This window comes from Apostichopus japonicus, chromosome 5, assembly GCF_037975245.1.
Source record: "Apostichopus japonicus isolate 1M-3 chromosome 5, ASM3797524v1, whole genome shotgun sequence".
NCBI classification, from domain to species: Eukaryota; Metazoa; Echinodermata; class Holothuroidea; order Aspidochirotida; family Stichopodidae; genus Apostichopus; species Apostichopus japonicus.
This window is the reverse complement of record NC_092565.1, coordinates 4,151,202-4,170,180: the sequence shown is the minus strand read 5'-3', so window position 1 is coordinate 4,170,180 and position 18,979 is coordinate 4,151,202. Positions and strand designations below refer to the sequence as shown.

Below are 18,979 nucleotides of genomic sequence, written 5' to 3'. Positions count from 1 at the left end.
AAATGTAGACAATTCATTGAAAGACACTGGAGATTGATCATTTTTGTTACTGTTTGCTGTTAACTTGTGTTAACTTGTTTCTAAAAGTTGAATTTCTCTAAGTTATTTTTTTGTTTCTACCAACATATGCACTTCGTCAGAAAGTGGAAAAGCTGTGGTTTTTTCAAGTTTGCATTAGACTTAAATCAACACCTCTGTGAGGAAAATCTTTAGTTTTCTATTTGCCTGACTTTACAACAATTGCATATTACTTACCAGACCCTTCCTCCTATCCCCCCCAACCCAACCACTCTCTTATACACCTTGTGCTGTAGTGTATTCATATTTGCCTTGATTACCATATTCAACAGTTAGGGAGTTACTGCACCCTGGCATGTACCTAATTAAACCCTTCTCAACACGCCCCCCCCCCCTCTTGTGTACTTGGAATGTAAGACAATCATCCACTTTATCTTGTCTAAATGTTGTCCATATTATCTGAAAATGCTTATCTGTCCTTAAACAAATGTGGATGGATTGTAGAGGCCAGTGTACAATTTTTTTTTTTTTTCCATACGTTGGAAATCACCTTCACAGCATTGAATGATTAATTGCGTATACGATGCAAGCAATTTTAATGGCTTTTTTCCAAACTTTGACTTTGTATCGATTAAATTGCGTTCTTGTCCTATTTCTCTTTTTTTTGCCATTATCAAGTTAAAATAGCATCGCTCCAGACCGCATGATATCCTCCGAACGTTTTCAGATTTCTGAAACGAAATTTGAAGCTTTCGTCATCTTATTAAATCCCACATTTTGTATTTTTTCCGATAGTGCTAATAAAGTGAAAGACGTCGTAGTGCAGGAGAGCAACGGGCATGCCGAGGACGAAGACGCAGTCGAAGATGTTAAGACGATGCAAGAAACCAATCACGATAGGAAAGACCAAGCAGAGGTGACAGGACCAACCTAGTTGATCCCCCTCCTCACCCTCACCCTCCGTACCCACACCTACTCAAAGAAAGGAGTACATCACCCAGAGAGGAGACCAGGAGAAGGGTGGATCCTTACCACCCAGTTACTGCACCCTTGCAAAGGTAGCTGTATCGTCGGGATTGAAGGATACATATGAAATTACTGCAAGTGAGGTAACTAGGTAACAGGGCTTTTGTCTGTGTTGTGTTATCAGGGTTAATGCTGAATTCTCAGCTCCTAGTGATTATAATTATAGCTGGGTTGCTCAGCTTCTCATGATGATGGTGATTGGCTAAGTATAGCTGGGTGCTCTGACGCTGGTGGTCATCGTTATAGCTGCGTACTCAGCCCCATCTTGATAATGGTATACCTGGGTGTTCAGCCCATATGGTCATGGTATGCCTGGGTGCTCAGCCCATCTTAATCATGGTATACCTGCGTGCTCAGCCCATCCTGGTCATGGTATGCCTGGGTGCTCAGCCCATCTTAATCATGGTATACCTGCGTGCTCAGCCCATCATGGTCATGGCATATCTGAGTGCTCAGCCCATCATGATCATGGTATACCTGGGTGCTCAGCCCATCATGGTCATGGTTATAGTTGGGTGCTCAGCACTTTGTGATCACAATTATTGTTGGGTGCCCTAAGTTATTGTTATTTTGGCATGCTCAGTCCCTGGTGATTAAGATTATGGCTGGGTTGCTCAGCTTGTCATGATTATGGTGATAAGCTAATCAGAGCTGGGTGCTCTACCACTGGTGATAGTGGTTATAGTTAGGTCATCAATCCCTGGCGTTAATGGTTATGTATAGCTGGGTGCACGGCCCCTGGCGACCATGGTTTACGACCAGGTAATTACACTTAGTTTGGTGCACCACCTATGGTGACCGTGGTTATAGCTAGAGGACCAGTGTCTGGTAATTACACGTACAGTTTATGTAATTTTCTGTACATTTCAATTAATGAGGAAATAACTCTTCAACATGATTACCCGTACAAGAATGATGTTAATTAATGTTGGGTAATATTTGTGATATTATTTGCATAAATCATGTTACTGGATGTGTAGGCGTTAATACTGATAATGGCTATTAGTTGAAACCCAACCTTTTCGTTGGTAATGTATATTTAAGTAATAATAATAATGGTAATAATTATAATACTGATCTTGTCACCTATGCACTCATCACACATCAACATGTAGCCTACTCTGTCTATTCCTGTATAGAATACCTTAGGATCAGTGTTATTATCATTTCCATAAAGTTACCATGGTAACCTCAAAACCCTAATTGGTACCCTCATGCTACCCCACCTAGCTTACCAAACACACCCCCCCAATCCCACCCCCCCTCCTACCTTTTCCTCTCCCTGTCACCAACAAATTGTGTATAAAAGTAAGTTGGCCTGACGTTTCGATCCTAGCAGGATCTTCTTCAGAGGCTAAATGACAAGTTACAGTAACAAATTGTAACGAAAGACACGGTATTGGTCGTTACATATCTATTAGCAGTAGCAGGTATTACAGATCTTAAATTACGAATAATAAAGAAAAACTGCTATGCTATTGGAAGTGACAAAAACAGAAACTCTGAATTCATGCCTTAGGTTTGCATTCCTAGTGTTAACACAATTTTCCTGCTTACATGAGAAAAGTTTAAAAAAAACTGGAATCATGTGGAGAATGCAACAACTGAAACTTGTCAGTCCAACTCACCACACACTAGCAGCTATTTTAAATTTATATGAATATTTAACTTTTATTTTATTATAATATTTTTTTCTTCAGACTTTCATCTCTCTGGTTTTGACAGTGTATCATAGAAAGTGTGCTTTTAAACTTATGGGTGTTGATGGAAAGGATATGTAGAGGTCCCCCTCCTATATAATTAATAACATACGCATGAAATGCTTGACACATCCATCCTCTGTCCAAGAAAACCAATCACCATACCCAAACTAATTCTATAACACTATAAGGCACTGAATGCAAATGAAGTGTTGTAAATGTTCAGTTGATAAATTTTTACTGAAAATGGAAGTTGTAATTTAAGAGGCAGCTGGTTGTGATAATGTTTTAATCTATACAACCTTAAATATGGTGTAAAGAATGATTTTAGTCCAAATTGTTTGTGCAGTGTGGTTAAAGTCCAAAGAGCAAAAACAATTTAGTCTGATATTGAATTTTAAGAGATTTCCCTTAAAATTTGTGGCAGTGCTCCTTTAATGCAGTATTTCTCCTTGAATTTAGTAGATTTGCAATATTGCATTTACTTTAATATCCCAGAATAATGCTGTCCATAAGCAATATTTTTTCCTAGATTTTAGTAGATTTGCAATATTGTGTTAACTTTGATATCCCATAATAATTAGCGTGTAATGGAGAGAAAAGTTGAAAACTTTTGTGAAATTCCTAGTTAGTATCCTTGTTTTATTTAAAATTTGAGCTCAATAATATGTACAACTCTGAAAAAAGTAGTGTGAGAATAAGTTTTAAGAGCCGAACAGATTCATTCGTCGCTACCTCTATGAGGGTGCCTCACCTAGAACAATCTCCCAACCTCTCTTTGAGTTACACTCAGTTAATGTGAGGACAGTATGGACCCAATGTGAAAGCTGCATGTAAGGATGAGTTTAGGCAAGAAAAAATATAACATGTGAGTGCTAAGTAATGATTCTGTAGCTATATTCCAGTTTCCAACATATTCATCTATGAAAATATTCTAAATCTCTGGAATGTTCCTTTAAAGAGTAAAATGATGTTGATGATGATGTTGTCTTGTCGGTGAATGCATTAATATCAATCCGTTGTTTCATAAATTCTAATAGCCCAACCCAAACATTTCCTTGTAACTTCATATAAACAGTAGAGTCTCCTGGGATGACATTCAACACTGTTTGTCTGTAACAAATTCGCAACATTTTATAAACATGTCTTCTTTCTAGCCTACTTCGCTCCACTGCAGGAGGAAGGCCTCTTCATCGATTTTCCATTTCCATCTGTCCTGTGCTCTCCTTTGCCATAGAACACCTGTAAATTCTCTGAGTTCATCTGTCCATCTTCTACTCTGCCTGCCTCTCCTTCTGACACTAGTTCTTGGGGTCCAGTTGGTAATTTTCTTTTGTCCATCTGTCATAAACATGTCATTTGAGACCATAAAAATGTTATATTTTCCCATCTTTTTGTCGCTTCCAAGGGACTGATCTAATAATAATAATGTCGATTTATATAGCGCCACTCCAGGGAAACGAGTAACTGCACATGGCGCTTCACAAAGTGGAAAGCATCAACACTGAAATGGTCTGTGTATTGGACTGTCCAGTCACATAAACAGATGAAGCCCCAGATATTTAAAGGGGCATATCTCAAAAAGTAAATGTGTGATAGAAATGCGACCTGCACTGATAGAGTTAACTTTTAATAGTAGACAGCATATCAAATTTAATTTTTGTGCCTAAAGTCATCCTTTAAAGGCAGAACTCTATATTTTATCTCATGTCTTCCGTCTCGTTCTTTGTGTTGCTTCGACTGAGATGATTAAGTGACGTGTTTACTAAACCCGATACTTTAGTCACCTGTCATGAACCCTCTTCATGGAAAGTCAATTTTTAAAAGTCAGAAATGAGTTCGCAATATAGCATTCACTGAGTTTAAAATAATCATTTTTTTACAGAAACAACTCAAAATTCATCTTGACATGAAATATTTGGTAACAATTTCCGTTGAAAAATCAAGATCGATGTTCGCATAGTCCCATAGCTTGACACTTTTAATCATTATTGGCGTGCCAAACAACCGAAATGCATTTGCCTTTTTAGATCCTGATCCCTTGATTTACAAATGTTTAGAATGGAAAGCAGTTGTAATTACCATCCCAGAGTTCTTGAAACCCAAGACGTCTTGATTTATTTGGCGTAAATTAGTCCCAGATTTATGCACTAGTTGAAGGGAAATAGTTTCAACGGTATATATCTCTTCACATGTATAGATAATAAAAAAAAAAGGAAAAAAAGTTGAATTTTTTTCTTGTGAAGACTCATAATTTCATTCGTCATTAACAAAATTGATATGTGCAACTCTCTATACAACTGGGTACTTAATGCATAGACTCATTGCAAAACTACATTCTCCAAAGAATAGTGCTGCCAGAGTTATTTACGGCCGTCGAAGAAAGGGAAGATGTCTCCACCATGTTTAAAGAATTGCACTGGCTCCCCCTGTGAAAGATCGTATTTACATTAAAATCCTGTTGTTTTTGTTCATAAATGGGTTAACAATGCTGGTCCTGATTACCTTATGAACCTTATTTTTTTTTTGTTTTTTTTTTTGTTTATCACCCGGCTTCCCTGTTACTTTATGTATGACAGGTACACACCAGATTTGGTACAAGAGCCTTCTCCTTTTATGGGCTGAAGCTTTGCAACTCTGTTCCTATCCCTGTCCGCATGATCGATAACATTGAAAGGTTCAAAGGTCATCTAAAGCACACGCTCTTTTCTAATTTGGTTGAAATTTATGATAAGTTTAATATGTCAGTTTCCGTCTTGTTGGTATATTTACTTGTTTCTCACCAGCCCCTTGTGCATATCTGTGTTATCTCGTCATAGATAGAAAGTGAGCTATGCAAAATACTTTATTCTCTCTATCTATCTATCATAAAAGTTTGGAAAGAAAAAAATTGAGCAAATAAGATGGAAGGACAGATTCAGCACTTAAATTTAGAGGTGGCAGAGTTAATATAGGGTGCCGTTTTTTGTTGTTGAGTATTTAAGATTTCTTTTAAGTACTGAATTAAAGTACCTATAGTAATCATGAGAGAGAGACAGAGAGATGTGTTCTTTTAAATCTATGGTATCTGTCAAATGGAATCAGATTTTGCCAAGCTGTCTGAGCAAGTTGTTCATGACAGTTGTCTCTATCACGTAGATCAATAAATGGGTTCATGTTTGGGTTTATGTGTCTCCTTTAAAGATGGTACCTTCTTCTTCTTCTACAAAGTATTTCATCTCGGCCTTCTCATCTCTTCTAATCATGATCATCATCATCATTTCCTCTCTTCGTACGTAACTGTTGTATGAACTAAAGTCTGCGTAAATCTCAAGTTGTGCAATCTATTCTATTTGTACGTGTGAACGGCCGGAAGCACCAGGAGACTCGGTCGGATTTAATAAGCAGGAAAGTTGTTTTCAGGCGGTGAAGAACCGGAAAGATTTCCCCCCCCCCCCCCCTTTACAGAGCAGTCTCTCCGTAATCCATCAACCTTGTTTATAAACCTTGAAAATCTCCTCCCCCATTCGGCTGGAGGAACATAACTTTAATGAGTTACGAGGGTCCCTGGAGAATCAATAACCACTGGGAACAAGAGGGGAGGTAATACTGCTAAACCAGTCTGGTGGAACGACTGAAAAATATCGACTGATAAATATATACTGACATTTTGAAGTCATCCAGTTTAGATATTTCCTCGGTTACTAGTTATAGAAGGCTTGTGAACCCAGCGGTTTCCAATAGTAGATCATTTGGTTGACTCGATATGATGGTGTTATCCTGTGATAAAATCTAAGATGCTTCATTGACTACAATTGCAGATTGGAGCTAGTATTCAAGCGATTTAGTACATTTTTTGTTACGGCTTTAAATGTGATTGGTAATGCTAATTGACTAATTTATATAATTTCTGTAAATTTTCTTTTCTCATCAGCTATGATTGTTAATGATGATACATTAACAATTGTTAATGTATCATCATCATCATCCTCTATTTGGATGTATGTAAAATGTGTCTGTTGAAACATAGCTCAACAACTGCAATGATCATTATGTATGACAGGATTTGCCAGGAGTTGTCACTTTTGTTGCTAGAGTCTAATCAAATTAAGTCCCTAGATACCTTGATTTACAATCAAGAAAATATGCGGCTTGGGTTCCTTGGAAGGTAAACTACTCACATAGTTGGGAAAAAACATTTCATATGAATTGAATTACCATGGTAAGCTGTGAGTTGATTTAGTAGGACTCAATTTATAGTAACCTTTAACTCCATGTGTTCCATGTGAGCTAAAATGTCTAGCCCTCGTTGATTCGTACGTCATTCCCTCACCGCTCCTTTGATCATTCAAGTTTGACAGTATGCTTTGGTTAAAGGGGGAGAGTAATGTTCTCAATGGTCTCCGTCTTTTTCTGTTATTTTTTCTATGAAAATGAGCTTTGTTTCCTCTAGATGGTCACTTGCTATTTCTAAGGTACATCTCAGATTTGGTTTGCTCAAAAGCGATCTTGATTCAACTAAAATGGTAAACAATCTCTGATATTCTGTCGCTGCTGTAAGTTTGTTTCGATTCTGAACTTGAGTTTAGAGTTAGATCCTTCGCTTCCCCCAAGCTTCATCGCTTCTTTGATGTTCACATCATTAAATAATAGGCTGTCTGTTTCTTCATTTCTTACATCCTTTGAAATATTTTAGTTTTCATTAATACCATTTTGTCTAGGTAACACATTCTTTGATGTACTGAAATTAATATTCTTTATATATTGGAAGATATAAACACTCTCATTTTTTTTTCTCAATTTCACCATTTTCATATATATTTTGTGGTTGTCTCTTGTATTTTAACCCGGACAAATTCTGAGTTTTATGACAAAGATGTTCAATTCTTTCCAGAATTGCCCATGCATAGTTTCCCTTGTTCTATGTTATACACTATGCTTGTTTCTAAGGGTTCAATTCCTGCCTTTCCAAAGGGTTTTTTGGTGGCAAACAATGTGAAACTTATATTGATGAGAAAAAGTATTCCACTGCTTGTTGAAAACCCATTTCTCGTTATCTTGTTCCTATTAACTCTGAGATTTGGTTGATTGAATGTAACCTGTTTTGTACTACAGAAAGTTGGATCACTGTTCGAGGTCTCATCTGGACAAATGCTCTCTGCAAGCTTTACATAGGCTACTATATTCTTCTTCTTGATTTATCCTTGAACTCTGATATATTTGGAATGTTTGCTTAGCTGTCAAAAGTTCTGATTTCTTAGAAATTCATCAAAATGTATCTGTTTTGTATCAATTTTTTTATATTTTCCTCTGTAGATAAATGATTGAAAAATGCTAAAGAGAGAGAGAAAAAAATTTCAGCTGAAGTGAACATCACCCATTCTGCTGTTGCCTGATGCATTTGAAAAATATCACAACAATTTGAAAAATTGATATCTTGGTGATAGAAAATGCTATGAGGATTTGGTTTTTGCCAAAGAATATAGAACAATTTCAACAATTTGGCTATAAGCAATAAACTTAAGCCACCAGAAGTCCTTTAAATGCTTCTTCTTGTGTTGAAAACAAAAACAAAAACTGAGAGTTCAATGCATACTAATCTGGTGTATTTAGATTGTTTATGAAAGTGAGCTCAAAAGCATACCTGTTTTTCAAGGTTTGTAAAATTTTGTACACAGCTGCAACTATATTTAATTTTCTTTTTTCTTTCTGTTCTTGCCTTTTGTTTCTTATCTCAACTTGTAACAATCTCAATCTTATTATGGTGCTAAAACCTAGAATGAAACAACTTAGTTGGAAGGAAACTTCTTAGAAGTAGTCCATTGACTATTCATAATTAAAATGTATTATTATTATTATTATTGACAAGAGGTAAACACCAAGAGGTAGGTCAATTTTCAAACTTTCATAGGGACAACACAGTGAACCAAAAAGATGTGTATCTTGATTGGTAACAACACTGAGAGAATGCATTGGTACCAATCTATAAGATATGAAATAGTTTTGTCCTTTTTAGCAGTAAACTACTCTTTTAACATATTCTAATAATCAAACAAATAATTGAATTAGCTAATAAATGTAATTAGAAATGGCCACAAAAATTTTCCCAAACAATTGCTTTAAGGTTCGCAAAGGTACTTTTTCTAGGGCATCTGACACTCTCAGTTTTGCCAGAGATTAGGGTGCATTTCATTTTACTACCGAATGTGTATGTGAGGTAGCATATTTTTGTCAGGTGGTAATAAAATCTTGTCCAATATGGAAGGGTTAACGTGGGTTACGTACTACATCATCTCATCCTGTTTCTTGACCTCTTGGCTTAGATCATGTGCGAACAGTACAATGTAACTCGCTCACCGACCTTTAACCTGATCAATTGTGGGGTCTCTATTCTCTTTCAAAGTGAGACGCGATGCTCTTTTGACATAACGTCTTCACGATCATACGGTTACAGAGGACTGGTGTTGGAAATGGAATTGGTTGAGTTTTTCTCGCCTTGGCGTCATCTGGGACTGTTGTGCGACTTTCTGAAGAAAGTACGGGCAGAAATCTCCTGATTACTATTTGTGTTGTTATGCTATTAGTGGAGGGTAGGCCCTAGTGAAGGGTATGGTGGGGGGGGGTAGATAAGCCTTAGGTTTGGAATATTTTTAAGTTAATATGTTAATGTAACAGCTGCTATGTTTTTTGCTAGATTGATTCATGTCTTTTTTGCCAAATGTTTCTATTTACTGCATCATTGAGCATATATATTATCAGTCATGGTTGTTAGGCTGGATATTTATTATTCAATATTAACGAGATGAAAGATGTTTTCATTTGGATTAAAATAACTTACTAGCTTCAGTGTTATGTCAAGTTTTCCTTTTAATTTTTTTGGCTGTTTTCATAAGTAAGGTTGTAAATATAAATAAACATGTTTCAAATTTGACAAGATTCATGTCCCACACAGAGTGAATAAAGGCACGAAAGTTGGCAGATGTTAATAAATAGCAGATTTATAACAGGTCATGCGATGTTTTGTCTTTTTATTCATAATTTAATTTTATATACAATTTACAATGGTAGACTTAAAGGTCAAGATGTAGAAACTATGCTAAAAATAAGGTACAGATGGAAGGTAAAATATTGAATTGATGATAGTGGGGTAACCTTAACTTTAATATCAAGCAAAATAAATATTAACCTAATTTTACTGTCTTTATCATGCACAATCAAGAATTACAAATAGTTGCATTTCTAACAAGTAGTACATCCAATCCTAAGCATACCCTCTGCTCCCCACCCTACCTATTCCCCACCCTCACCTAAGTGACCTGTGCATAGTAGCTTAAAGCTGTATTATTCAATTTCAAAAGAAGCACAAAGCAACTCCAATCGTGATGACCTAAAACTATTTTTATCGACTCTGACAGGTTCCCTACAATCACATTATCATGATGAGGTGTTTTCTCCACAGAAATTAGCCCTTTGGCAAAGAAGGGGCCAAAGAAAGCTTTTTTTTTTAATTTGTTTACAAACAACTCAACAGACACAGGCATGTTTTGTAAACAAACGTATCCACATATAATATGCCTACAAAACAATCGCTAATCTCAACATGAAATGTACAGGACAGCTGTACATAGCTCTCCTCAGCTGTAACAATTGTCTAGGAGGGTTTTACTGGGGGTGGGGGGGGGGTGTACAGTGTTACAACTTATTCTGTTTAAAACAAACTAGTGTCTGCTGAATTATTCATAAAAAAAAAACTTTCAAAATAGCAAATTCCTGTTGAAAATATATTATTGTGGTTTCAGGAACCTTTCAAGAGTGATTTAACGCTGTTATGATATGCATCTGTTTGTGTGTGCTCATAATGGAATGCACAATACAGCTTTAATCAAATGAGGGTCACCCATCCTTGTACCTTTAGATTTGTTACAATCACAGAAAACACTCTTGTGACACTCCTGTGACATGGTGGAGGGTGAGTGATGCCATCCAGAAGAAACCATAAAATGCTAGAGAAAAACTAGCTTTTCAGTTTGATGCTATTTTGCATGAAATTTAAGTTCTGCATCATTCTACAGTTGGAAGACAAGTTGGCCAAAATGAAATAAGTCAAGGTTTACCCAAAGTTTGCTCAGACATCTGTAACTGATTTTTTGCCCATTTCCTATACATGCCAAAATCGAGCTAAACATTCATTTTAGTTCTCAATTGACGGACTGAGTTGGTAGGACAGCTCCTGAACAAACCATGGTACACAAAATGAAAGATCAAATCCTCACGTACAGTGCAAACTGGAGATTTGTTGTCTTGCACACTGTTACCTTCCTCTAGAGTCAATTCCACAATATCATATGTATCTATACTTTTACATCTCGCATATTTCAGTTGTGACATTTTGTCGACTACCTGCACCCCACACGTAGCTTTGCTAGATCACCAAGTATACAGTAATGTGACATTAAGTTTTCAATCGTTCTCTGCTGTTGAAAGTGCACAGGTCCGACCATGGGGTTGAAGTTGACCTACGATGAGTGGATGTCTCATATTGAAATATTTCTCGTATTGAAGTAGTGCATGTTCGATACGTAATACAGCTTTGCACAGTGGCGAAATATGATTACGTTGTGACCTCTTAAGTTCTTGAATGTCGCCACCACAGGATCGCTCCTCGTGCCGTCCCATCAATCGGCATCAGGGTTTTGACCTCGTGGATATTTAAAACTGATTCACTCAATTCTTTCAGGTCTGAAGCAAGATGGTGGCAGGTCTTGAAATTCTGGATTTTGAAAGTTCAATACTCCTTTTGACCTGGAGGTTTCCTGTAAAGAATTAAAAATAAAAAATAAATAAAATAATTAAAATTAAAATTGAAAAAAATAATAAAAAATTAAACATATCCTTGTCAACGGTAGGACACTTATGGGAGGGGCTGCATGGGACAGAATCAATTGTTCTCTATAGCTTGCTGCAATAGGCACTGGTAGTCTACAGAGATAATCTCTGATATTGACTCAGCCTTGCTTCAGGGGACTTTTCTGCAGCTGCAACCTTTCGTTTTTGCTACAGTGCCTAAGACGGTGAAAAATCTTTCAAACTGAATTTGGGAGACAACCAGAAGAGGAAACATTTGTTAATGTTAAGAAGTACGCTGTGCACGTCACTCGGACATCGACAACTGCACCATGGAAGAGTCAAATACATACCTATCATGGTCCTTGGAATGGCAGGAGGTGATAATATTTCAGATTCTTTAATCACCTATAGAACAAAAAGCATATTAAATGAAATAACAAACAGTAAATTACCAGGATACATGTCGTAGTTACAACAACTGAACTGAATGACAGGTTTTTTTTTGTGGGGGGGTGGGGGGGTAGGGGTGTGGGGTTAACACAAAAGCAGTGACATGTGCATGTTGGAAAGCTCACACTGGAATAATGTGAGCATTTCATTTCACAATATTAGAAAATGTCTAATGAAGAATATTTTCAACATTTAACAGTTCCTGAATTAATTTAATAATCATAACTAGCTTTATTGTAGGACGTTATATATGACGGTATATGGTAAGGAGAAGGGATCATGGCGAGGGGAGGTGGTAGGGCAGACAATAATATTGATATCTATTTTCAAAATTTTTGAAGAACTGCTCTCAACCTAAAACAGCTTTGTGTAGGTAAACGTTCACTACAGATTCTGTATTATTTGAAGTAACTGTGATGGTCTGAGGTTCCCACAAGTATTATGATAGTGTTTGATTGTAATGATTTAGGCTTAGGCTTAACATTGCAGTACACATCCTCCTTCTATCCTAGGAAACATTCATTCATCTGCTCTGTGCATTTCAGACCAGTTGAGTCATACTTACAGAGTCATCCGGGATATGTTCCTTCTCCAGGCTTTCAGACAGTGGTAATCCAGCTTCAATGGACGTAGCTGCAAGTGCCCCAGTAGCTTGGTCCAAGAGTTCACTTAATGCCTCCAATGTCATACTATCCGGTGCCTGGATCTCCATGGTGGCTCCATCGGGTGTCTGGGCCATAAAGGTCCCATCTTCCATCTCCATGATCACACTACCCTGGGGCACTAGTGCCCCTTGGACCTGGGTGGTCATCAATGGTACCGTCGGATCTTGTAAGCCAGGGTCTTCGGCCAGTTCTTCTTGAGTGGTCAGAGTTGGTTCGACTAAATTGAGTTCTTCCGTTTGGTTAGTGAAGCTTTCCACAGTTTGGAGGAGAGACTTGACGAAAAAGCAGAAAGTAGTACCAAGATATGGTTACACAAAAAGGTCATAAACAGGTCATTGTTGGTCATCAAGTGGAAAACACCAAGTAATTAATTACCATCATTAAAGTAATTACCATAACAATGCAGTGTATTGAACAAGCTATTGATTGTTCTAATAAAGCGTCATAACAGACAATGTGAAAATGGACAAAATATTTGAAGTTTCTGATAACTTGCAAGTGATTAATACTTCCACTGAAATTTTCTCTGTGAGAAAAGAAAATGATAAAGGATGGAGTAATTAATTATTCAACATGAACCATTCAATGATATTCATTTGTTAACAAGAAAAATATTCAGGAGAGTATCTCAAAAAATTCACTCAGTGGTAATCTGATTAGAAATAGTGGAAAGGTTTGGTAAAATTGCTTTAAAACAGTGACCGATGCAGCAAGCTTTTTTATTTGGATGTAGAACTGCAAACTCTTACCTCTGCTGTAACCGTCTCTTGCTGTGGTAATCCATCCTCCAGAGAAGTAGACAGCAGGGTTTCTTCCCTCTCCTTCTTGTCTGGGAAGTTTGATGCATCTGCTCCCAGCCAGTGGATCACTCTTTTATAAACAGACACAAAGTTACAAAATGTGAATCATTGACAATAACAATAAGGTGCCACTTCATTTAAATAGCATGGGTCTGCATACACAGAGCCTGCAACCATGTCTTTTGTGTTATAAGATTGTCTTGGTTAACTAATTTCACAAAAAGCCTGTGAAAAGCCTGAGCAAATATCCCTGTTTACAAACAACCATGGCTGAATCTTGAAATTTTCACCTTGAGTTTCTGTTAGTTGCATGTTGAGTGTAGAGTTATAGACATTCCTCAAACAATTCACACTAGCTCTTTCATTTAATTCTGCGTAATAAGGAAAGAAACTTCAGGCTCCAATGTATTTCTATTATGAACAAAACCTTCGGCAACATCTGACAATGAAATGGACAATCAACCAGAGATTACTCTAAAGACTTACTTCACCGCTGTAAAAGGAGTCACGTTATCTAAGTCTACAACATGGCAAAGTACTTTGCACAGTGGTCAACTTGCGACACACAAATGTAAAAATTGTATCTGACTTTTAATAAAGAGAATGTTAAATTGCCAAACTATAGACAGTGGTTTTACTCGCTGACTCACCGTTTTGGAAGATCGTTGTGAGAGGGAACATCTGCTTTGAATGAGCCCATCCTCTGACCGAGACTTGACGCAAGGTTCTCTGATAGTCTGACGGTACCGTTATCTTCCTGGACTTGGCTAGAGGACTCTGGAATCTCGTGTAACACGCTATCCGATAACCGTCTCATGTTGACTAGCAGCGTCTTGAACTCCTTCAACAGTTCCGAGTAGAAGAGCTTTCCTGACTTGCCGGGGCATTGGCCTGCTGCCCTCATCAGCATGAAATCCCAAGACGAAACTTGCTTGGCGAGACGTGAAATCTGGTACCGGGGGACTGGGTCGTGAACTGCCTCTGACGCGCCCTAAATAGGATCAAGAACAGACTGATGCATTACCAGATGGAGAAATATTAGCTCTACAGTTTTGCACATTATGTGCAATGCTTGCTCTTTACTCATAATAATTCGAACGATCCACTGACTACCTTTTCAGGCCAATATGACGCACCAGAAATATTGAAAATATGCTATATCACATTTTTGTGTCAGGCAAAACATACAAATTTCTATATCCACTAGTTTGTTCCTGTTAGCGCTACTGTATGTGTCATTTACACAATTGATGTGCTTCTTAATAACCTGTTTAATTAGTAAAGTGAAAAAACAAAACTATACATGTTTGTTTGAGCCTAGTATGTAATGCACTTCACTATAAAGTAGCAAATTTATAAAAAGGTCAACTCAGTGGTTTACATGTACACGTATTGGATTGACACCAAAACTGCACGTTCATTGGACTCGATCTAGCATTGGGTAGCAAGAACTTGTAACTTGGTTTCACTTTGACTAAACCATGATGCAACATTCACACTTATACTGTAGCAGTAATTGAATACCACTGATTCGAATAGCTAGCAAATTGTTAAACCTTTGTTTCCCCTCAACTCAACATATATTGTTATAATTTCCTTTTGTAATCCTTAGTGTCTAATTTAATCGTCACACAAAAACTGAAGTTTGGAAATGGTACAAAGTTAGTACACCATCTGTCTCTTTGTTCTTCAAAAAACTACAGGTAAGAGAGATGTAGAGGTATCAGTAACTTTATACAGTACTTCGAAGAATAATACCAGACAGTTAACTCACTTCACTGTGGGATGGAGGATATTTTCTTGGTCTGCCAGGCCCTTTCTTTACAGGTTTTGAGTTTGATTCAGAGGCAAACGTCCTGCGCAATAAAACAAAGATGAAAATATAAACGACACTCAACATTAATGATATTTAAGCAATAGATCAACATGACCCCTGACTGACCTTTGACCTCAAATATTTTAAATACCACCCATGTACCAGGACAGAAAGGCAGGTGTATGAACAATACACATGTATGGGGGGGGGGGGAACAGGCAGACACAGGGATGAGGGGACAGGTGGGTTACTGTAGAGATACGCAGATGAGTCGATGGATAGAAAGTTTTTATAAAAATATAAAGAACAAGAAGCATCAGCTACAATGTTTGTTCCTAGCTACAATCAAACATTATAAAGATCTTTAACGGTCAGATTGTTGGGATACAGTACCCATAGCATTGGGACATTCATGAACAACTAGGCTAACAATGCCTTAAGTTACAATATTTATGGATTGTGGGTGCCATACATATTAAGTGTAAATAAGAACTTACTGTGACTTCTTAACACCATTAACATCAGAACTGGATGAATTGTTTTCTTCAGAAGGTTCCGACACTTTGTAGGTTTTCCCTTTCAAGCCAACATAATATTTGCCCTGGTAAGATGGAGGTTTGATGACCCTGCCTGACCTTGTGACCTTCTGCACCACTTCTTCTTCTTCTTCTGCATCCTCTCCTTCCTCAGCCTCCTCCTCCTCTTCGGAATCCTCAGTTTTCCTCCTCTTCCTTTTCCTTCCAGCCCTTCCGGGCATCCTTCCAGGTGATGAGGTCATCTGATTTGAAAGATGCACTTGCACCGGATGATCACCTATCAAAACTGTTTCGCTTGATGGTAGATTGTCTAATTGAATGGGTGGCATCTGACCATCAGGTAACCTCACAAGAGTCAATGTATGACCAGGATTCTGTTTAAGCATTTCCTGAATAGTCGGGTCATTCATCACATTTTCCATTAGGTTCGGTGCATCACTGACTGATTTATCAGTTTTGATGAAAACAGTGGGAAGAGGCGCTGGCATGATCTTTTTCAAAGTCTCTCTTACTTTAGGTCGGATTTTCTGTTTCAGCCCGGCATTTCCATGTTTCCTTCTGCCTCTGCCAGATATTGGTCTGTGTAATGGTTGAGCTATTGGTATGTGTATAGGAATCTCGATATTAGCTGCCACTTTAATAGACTTTGTTATAGTTAAGGAGTCTGTATACCCTACTGAAGTATCTGTCACGACTGAAGAAAGTTTAGACAAGCTAATGTTTCGGGCAGAATCCTCATTAGCTAGAGCTTTATGCTGAGTCACAGAAGCTGCTTCCATTTTCAAGCCAACACATAAAAGATACCAGATCTAATTATAGAAAGTTTCCCTCTGTGTCACCATCAATATGAACTTTCATTGATCTTTAATGAAAAATGCTGCATGTAAGTATCTTTTTTTGGGAAATAACAATGAAATTTCTTTTGTAGTTGCTGAACTCCATGTTTCATCAGAATATCACTTTGGGATGAAGTCAATCATATTTCAAGGGTCCTAAAGAAGAAAATAGAGAAATAAACAGTATCGATTATAACTGACTTCAATTGCATAGGTCCTAGGCCTACATGTTATTGTTAGAAAGATAATTACTATAAGATCTTTACTAGTATGATTACTCAATTGGTTGATCAAGATCAATAAAGTATTGACTCTAACCGGTAATATTATCAATTTTACATTCACCGAAATTTCAATTTCTTGCTTCAGTTGCTTTAAATATAACTAACTATACTAGATCTATAGCCAAGGGTCATACTAATAAGCGTCAACAGGCCGATTTCACGACAACTCAAGACAACTCAAGACAACAAGTTTAAAATACCATCAAATACAATGGATGTAATCAGAGTATATCTGGAAACACGTTTAAAACTGACTGGAACCAGCGTGCATACATATTTTTCACAGGAAAAAATGTTTATGTCCTAAAAATCTTCAAGTTTCTCCGTCTGTAGCATTGGACGACGTGATGCTAGTGCGCTTGCGCAATGACATTGGACCGCACCATTACACTACAGATAAGTGCAATTTTTAAGTCAAGAATGGTGCTCAAACACTTGTGTCAATGTCTTTACAAGACGTCAAAAGTAAAATAAGCAAAGAGTTATACAGAATAAAATATTAAAACCAGACAGAATAATAGTTAGCAAGACTCTGTAAAAATTAGTAAAAACATATGTAAATAAGAAATATTCATTATTTTAAAAACATTCGATGATTTGATGTGGTATTTAATTCATCATATTACTTTGGTGCTTTCTTACTACGTCAACCCGCCTTACCAGAGCCGTATATTCTAAATATATAAGGCTCTGCACCTTACCAACACTGTACACAAAGGTAGTTCGCAAACCCTTACACAAACCAACCCATATCATAATGGTGCGTCCCAAAGTCTTTGCGCAGGCGCAATAGCATCACGTCGTCCAATTCTACGGATGGAGGAAGTTGACTATTTTTACGAAAAACACATTTTTTCCGGTGAAAAATATGTATGCACGATACTTTCAGTCAGTTTTAAACGTGTTTCCAGATACACTTTGATTACAACCATTGTATTTGATGGTATTTTACACTTGTTGTCTTGAGTTGTCGTGAAATCGGCCTGTTGACGCTAATTAGTATGACCGCATACATGTTATTGTTAGAAAGATAATTACTATAAGATCTTTACTACTAGTATGATTACTCAATTGGTTGATCATGATCAATAAAGTATTTACTCTAACCGTTATAGTATCAATTTTACATTCACCAAAAATTCAATTTCTTGCTTCAGTTGCTTTAAATATTATAACGGACTATACTAGGCCTATAATGTTAAAGACCTTTAGAAGCTTTCTCTATTCCTGTTACTGTTAGTATAGTATAAGTAACCTACAGTAGGCTCGAGTCTAATGTTAGACCCGACCTAGCCTGGGTAGATTAAGCTTTCAACATATACGATTCAATGTTACTAGATTCAATAAACGAAGATCTAACAAAAGTGAAGTGACTATGCACAATAAAAATACTTACATGAATTGAGCTCTGTTGTACTCTTTTCTCCGTCATCGAATTTGTAATGCACAACCCACGATCCTTTAATTAGTAATAGCCTGGATAACAATAACGGATTTGGTCAAGTTCGTTTGACCGGCTAAACAAAACCTGTAAGCTGTGTACGGTAAACACAAACACTACTTCTGAAATCATATATTTTGTTGCCAGATCTAATTATAAAAAAAAAAAATTTGTGACACCTAGCTGTTATAAAACTACGGATGGACTTATTATCTCAATATAATGAATTAAAATCAATTAAAACTTTAAATTTAAATAAAATGGAGGACTCATAGGTTTTTTATTAGTAGTTAAATACTCACTTTTATATATTTAATAACTTGGCGTAAAATATGCAGTTTATAACGTAAAGAAAGTCTTTTTCATGATGGTTCTCAGAACCATGATCAAGTAACCAACGTGGAGAAGAAATCGAGTTGAATTGGTGCAGGGAGCTGTCTTCCACCCTTTCCATATTTTTATCAAATTTTCTTGTATATGTTGTGTTAAGTAGTCACCCAAGAGCATGGGCACAAAAAATAGACAACTTATTCACTACAATATCCTAGTCCCTTTACAACACGAGACCAGTAGAAATTTTA

The 18,979-nt window shown here is 37.0% G+C and overlaps 2 protein-coding genes across 3 annotated transcripts in view; one reads left to right on the top strand and one right to left on the bottom strand.

The window, feature by feature from the left end:
* The window catches only part of LOC139967360 (serine/threonine-protein kinase 32B-like), a 121,961-nt gene extending 112,229 nt beyond the window's left edge, over positions 1-9,732 (top strand). For both annotated transcript variants that reach the window (XM_071971067.1, XM_071971068.1), the window contains exon 13: positions 814-9,732. In XM_071971067.1, coding sequence (XP_071827168.1) covers positions 814-952 — 139 coding nt within the window. In that variant the 3' untranslated portion in view covers positions 953-9,732. The remainder of the gene's footprint in view (positions 1-813) is intronic.
* Positions 9,733-9,734: 2 nt separating this feature from the next.
* Positions 9,735-18,501, bottom strand: LOC139967359 (uncharacterized). The gene is made up of 8 exons (XM_071971066.1): positions 18,354-18,501; positions 15,799-16,829; positions 15,260-15,341; positions 14,136-14,476; positions 13,435-13,555; positions 12,586-12,957; positions 11,921-11,975; positions 9,735-11,536 (listed from the first exon to the last, which is right to left on the bottom strand). The coding sequence occupies exons 2-8, from the start codon at positions 16,614-16,616 to the stop codon at positions 11,457-11,459; spliced, it is 1,869 nt and encodes a 622-aa protein (XP_071827167.1). The 5' UTR covers positions 16,617-16,829; positions 18,354-18,501; the 3' UTR covers positions 9,735-11,456.
* Positions 18,502-18,979: the final 478 nt, after the last annotated feature.

What these genes read in the sequence shown, in the direction of transcription:
- LOC139967359 (XM_071971066.1), bottom strand. Translation starts at nt 16,616, where the DNA reads ATGGAAGCAGCTTCTGTGACTCAGCATAAAGCTCTAGCTAATGAGGAT. An exon ending in AAGAGACGGTTACAGCAGAG is followed by an intron (nt 12,958 to 13,434) that starts GTAAGAGTTTGC and finishes TTTTTCGTCAAG; the next exon opens with TCTCTCCTCCAAACTGTGGA. An exon ending in CATTCCAAGGACCATGATAG is followed by an intron (nt 11,537 to 11,920) that starts GTATGTATTTGA and finishes AATTCTTTACAG; the next exon opens with GAAACCTCCAGGTCAAAAGG.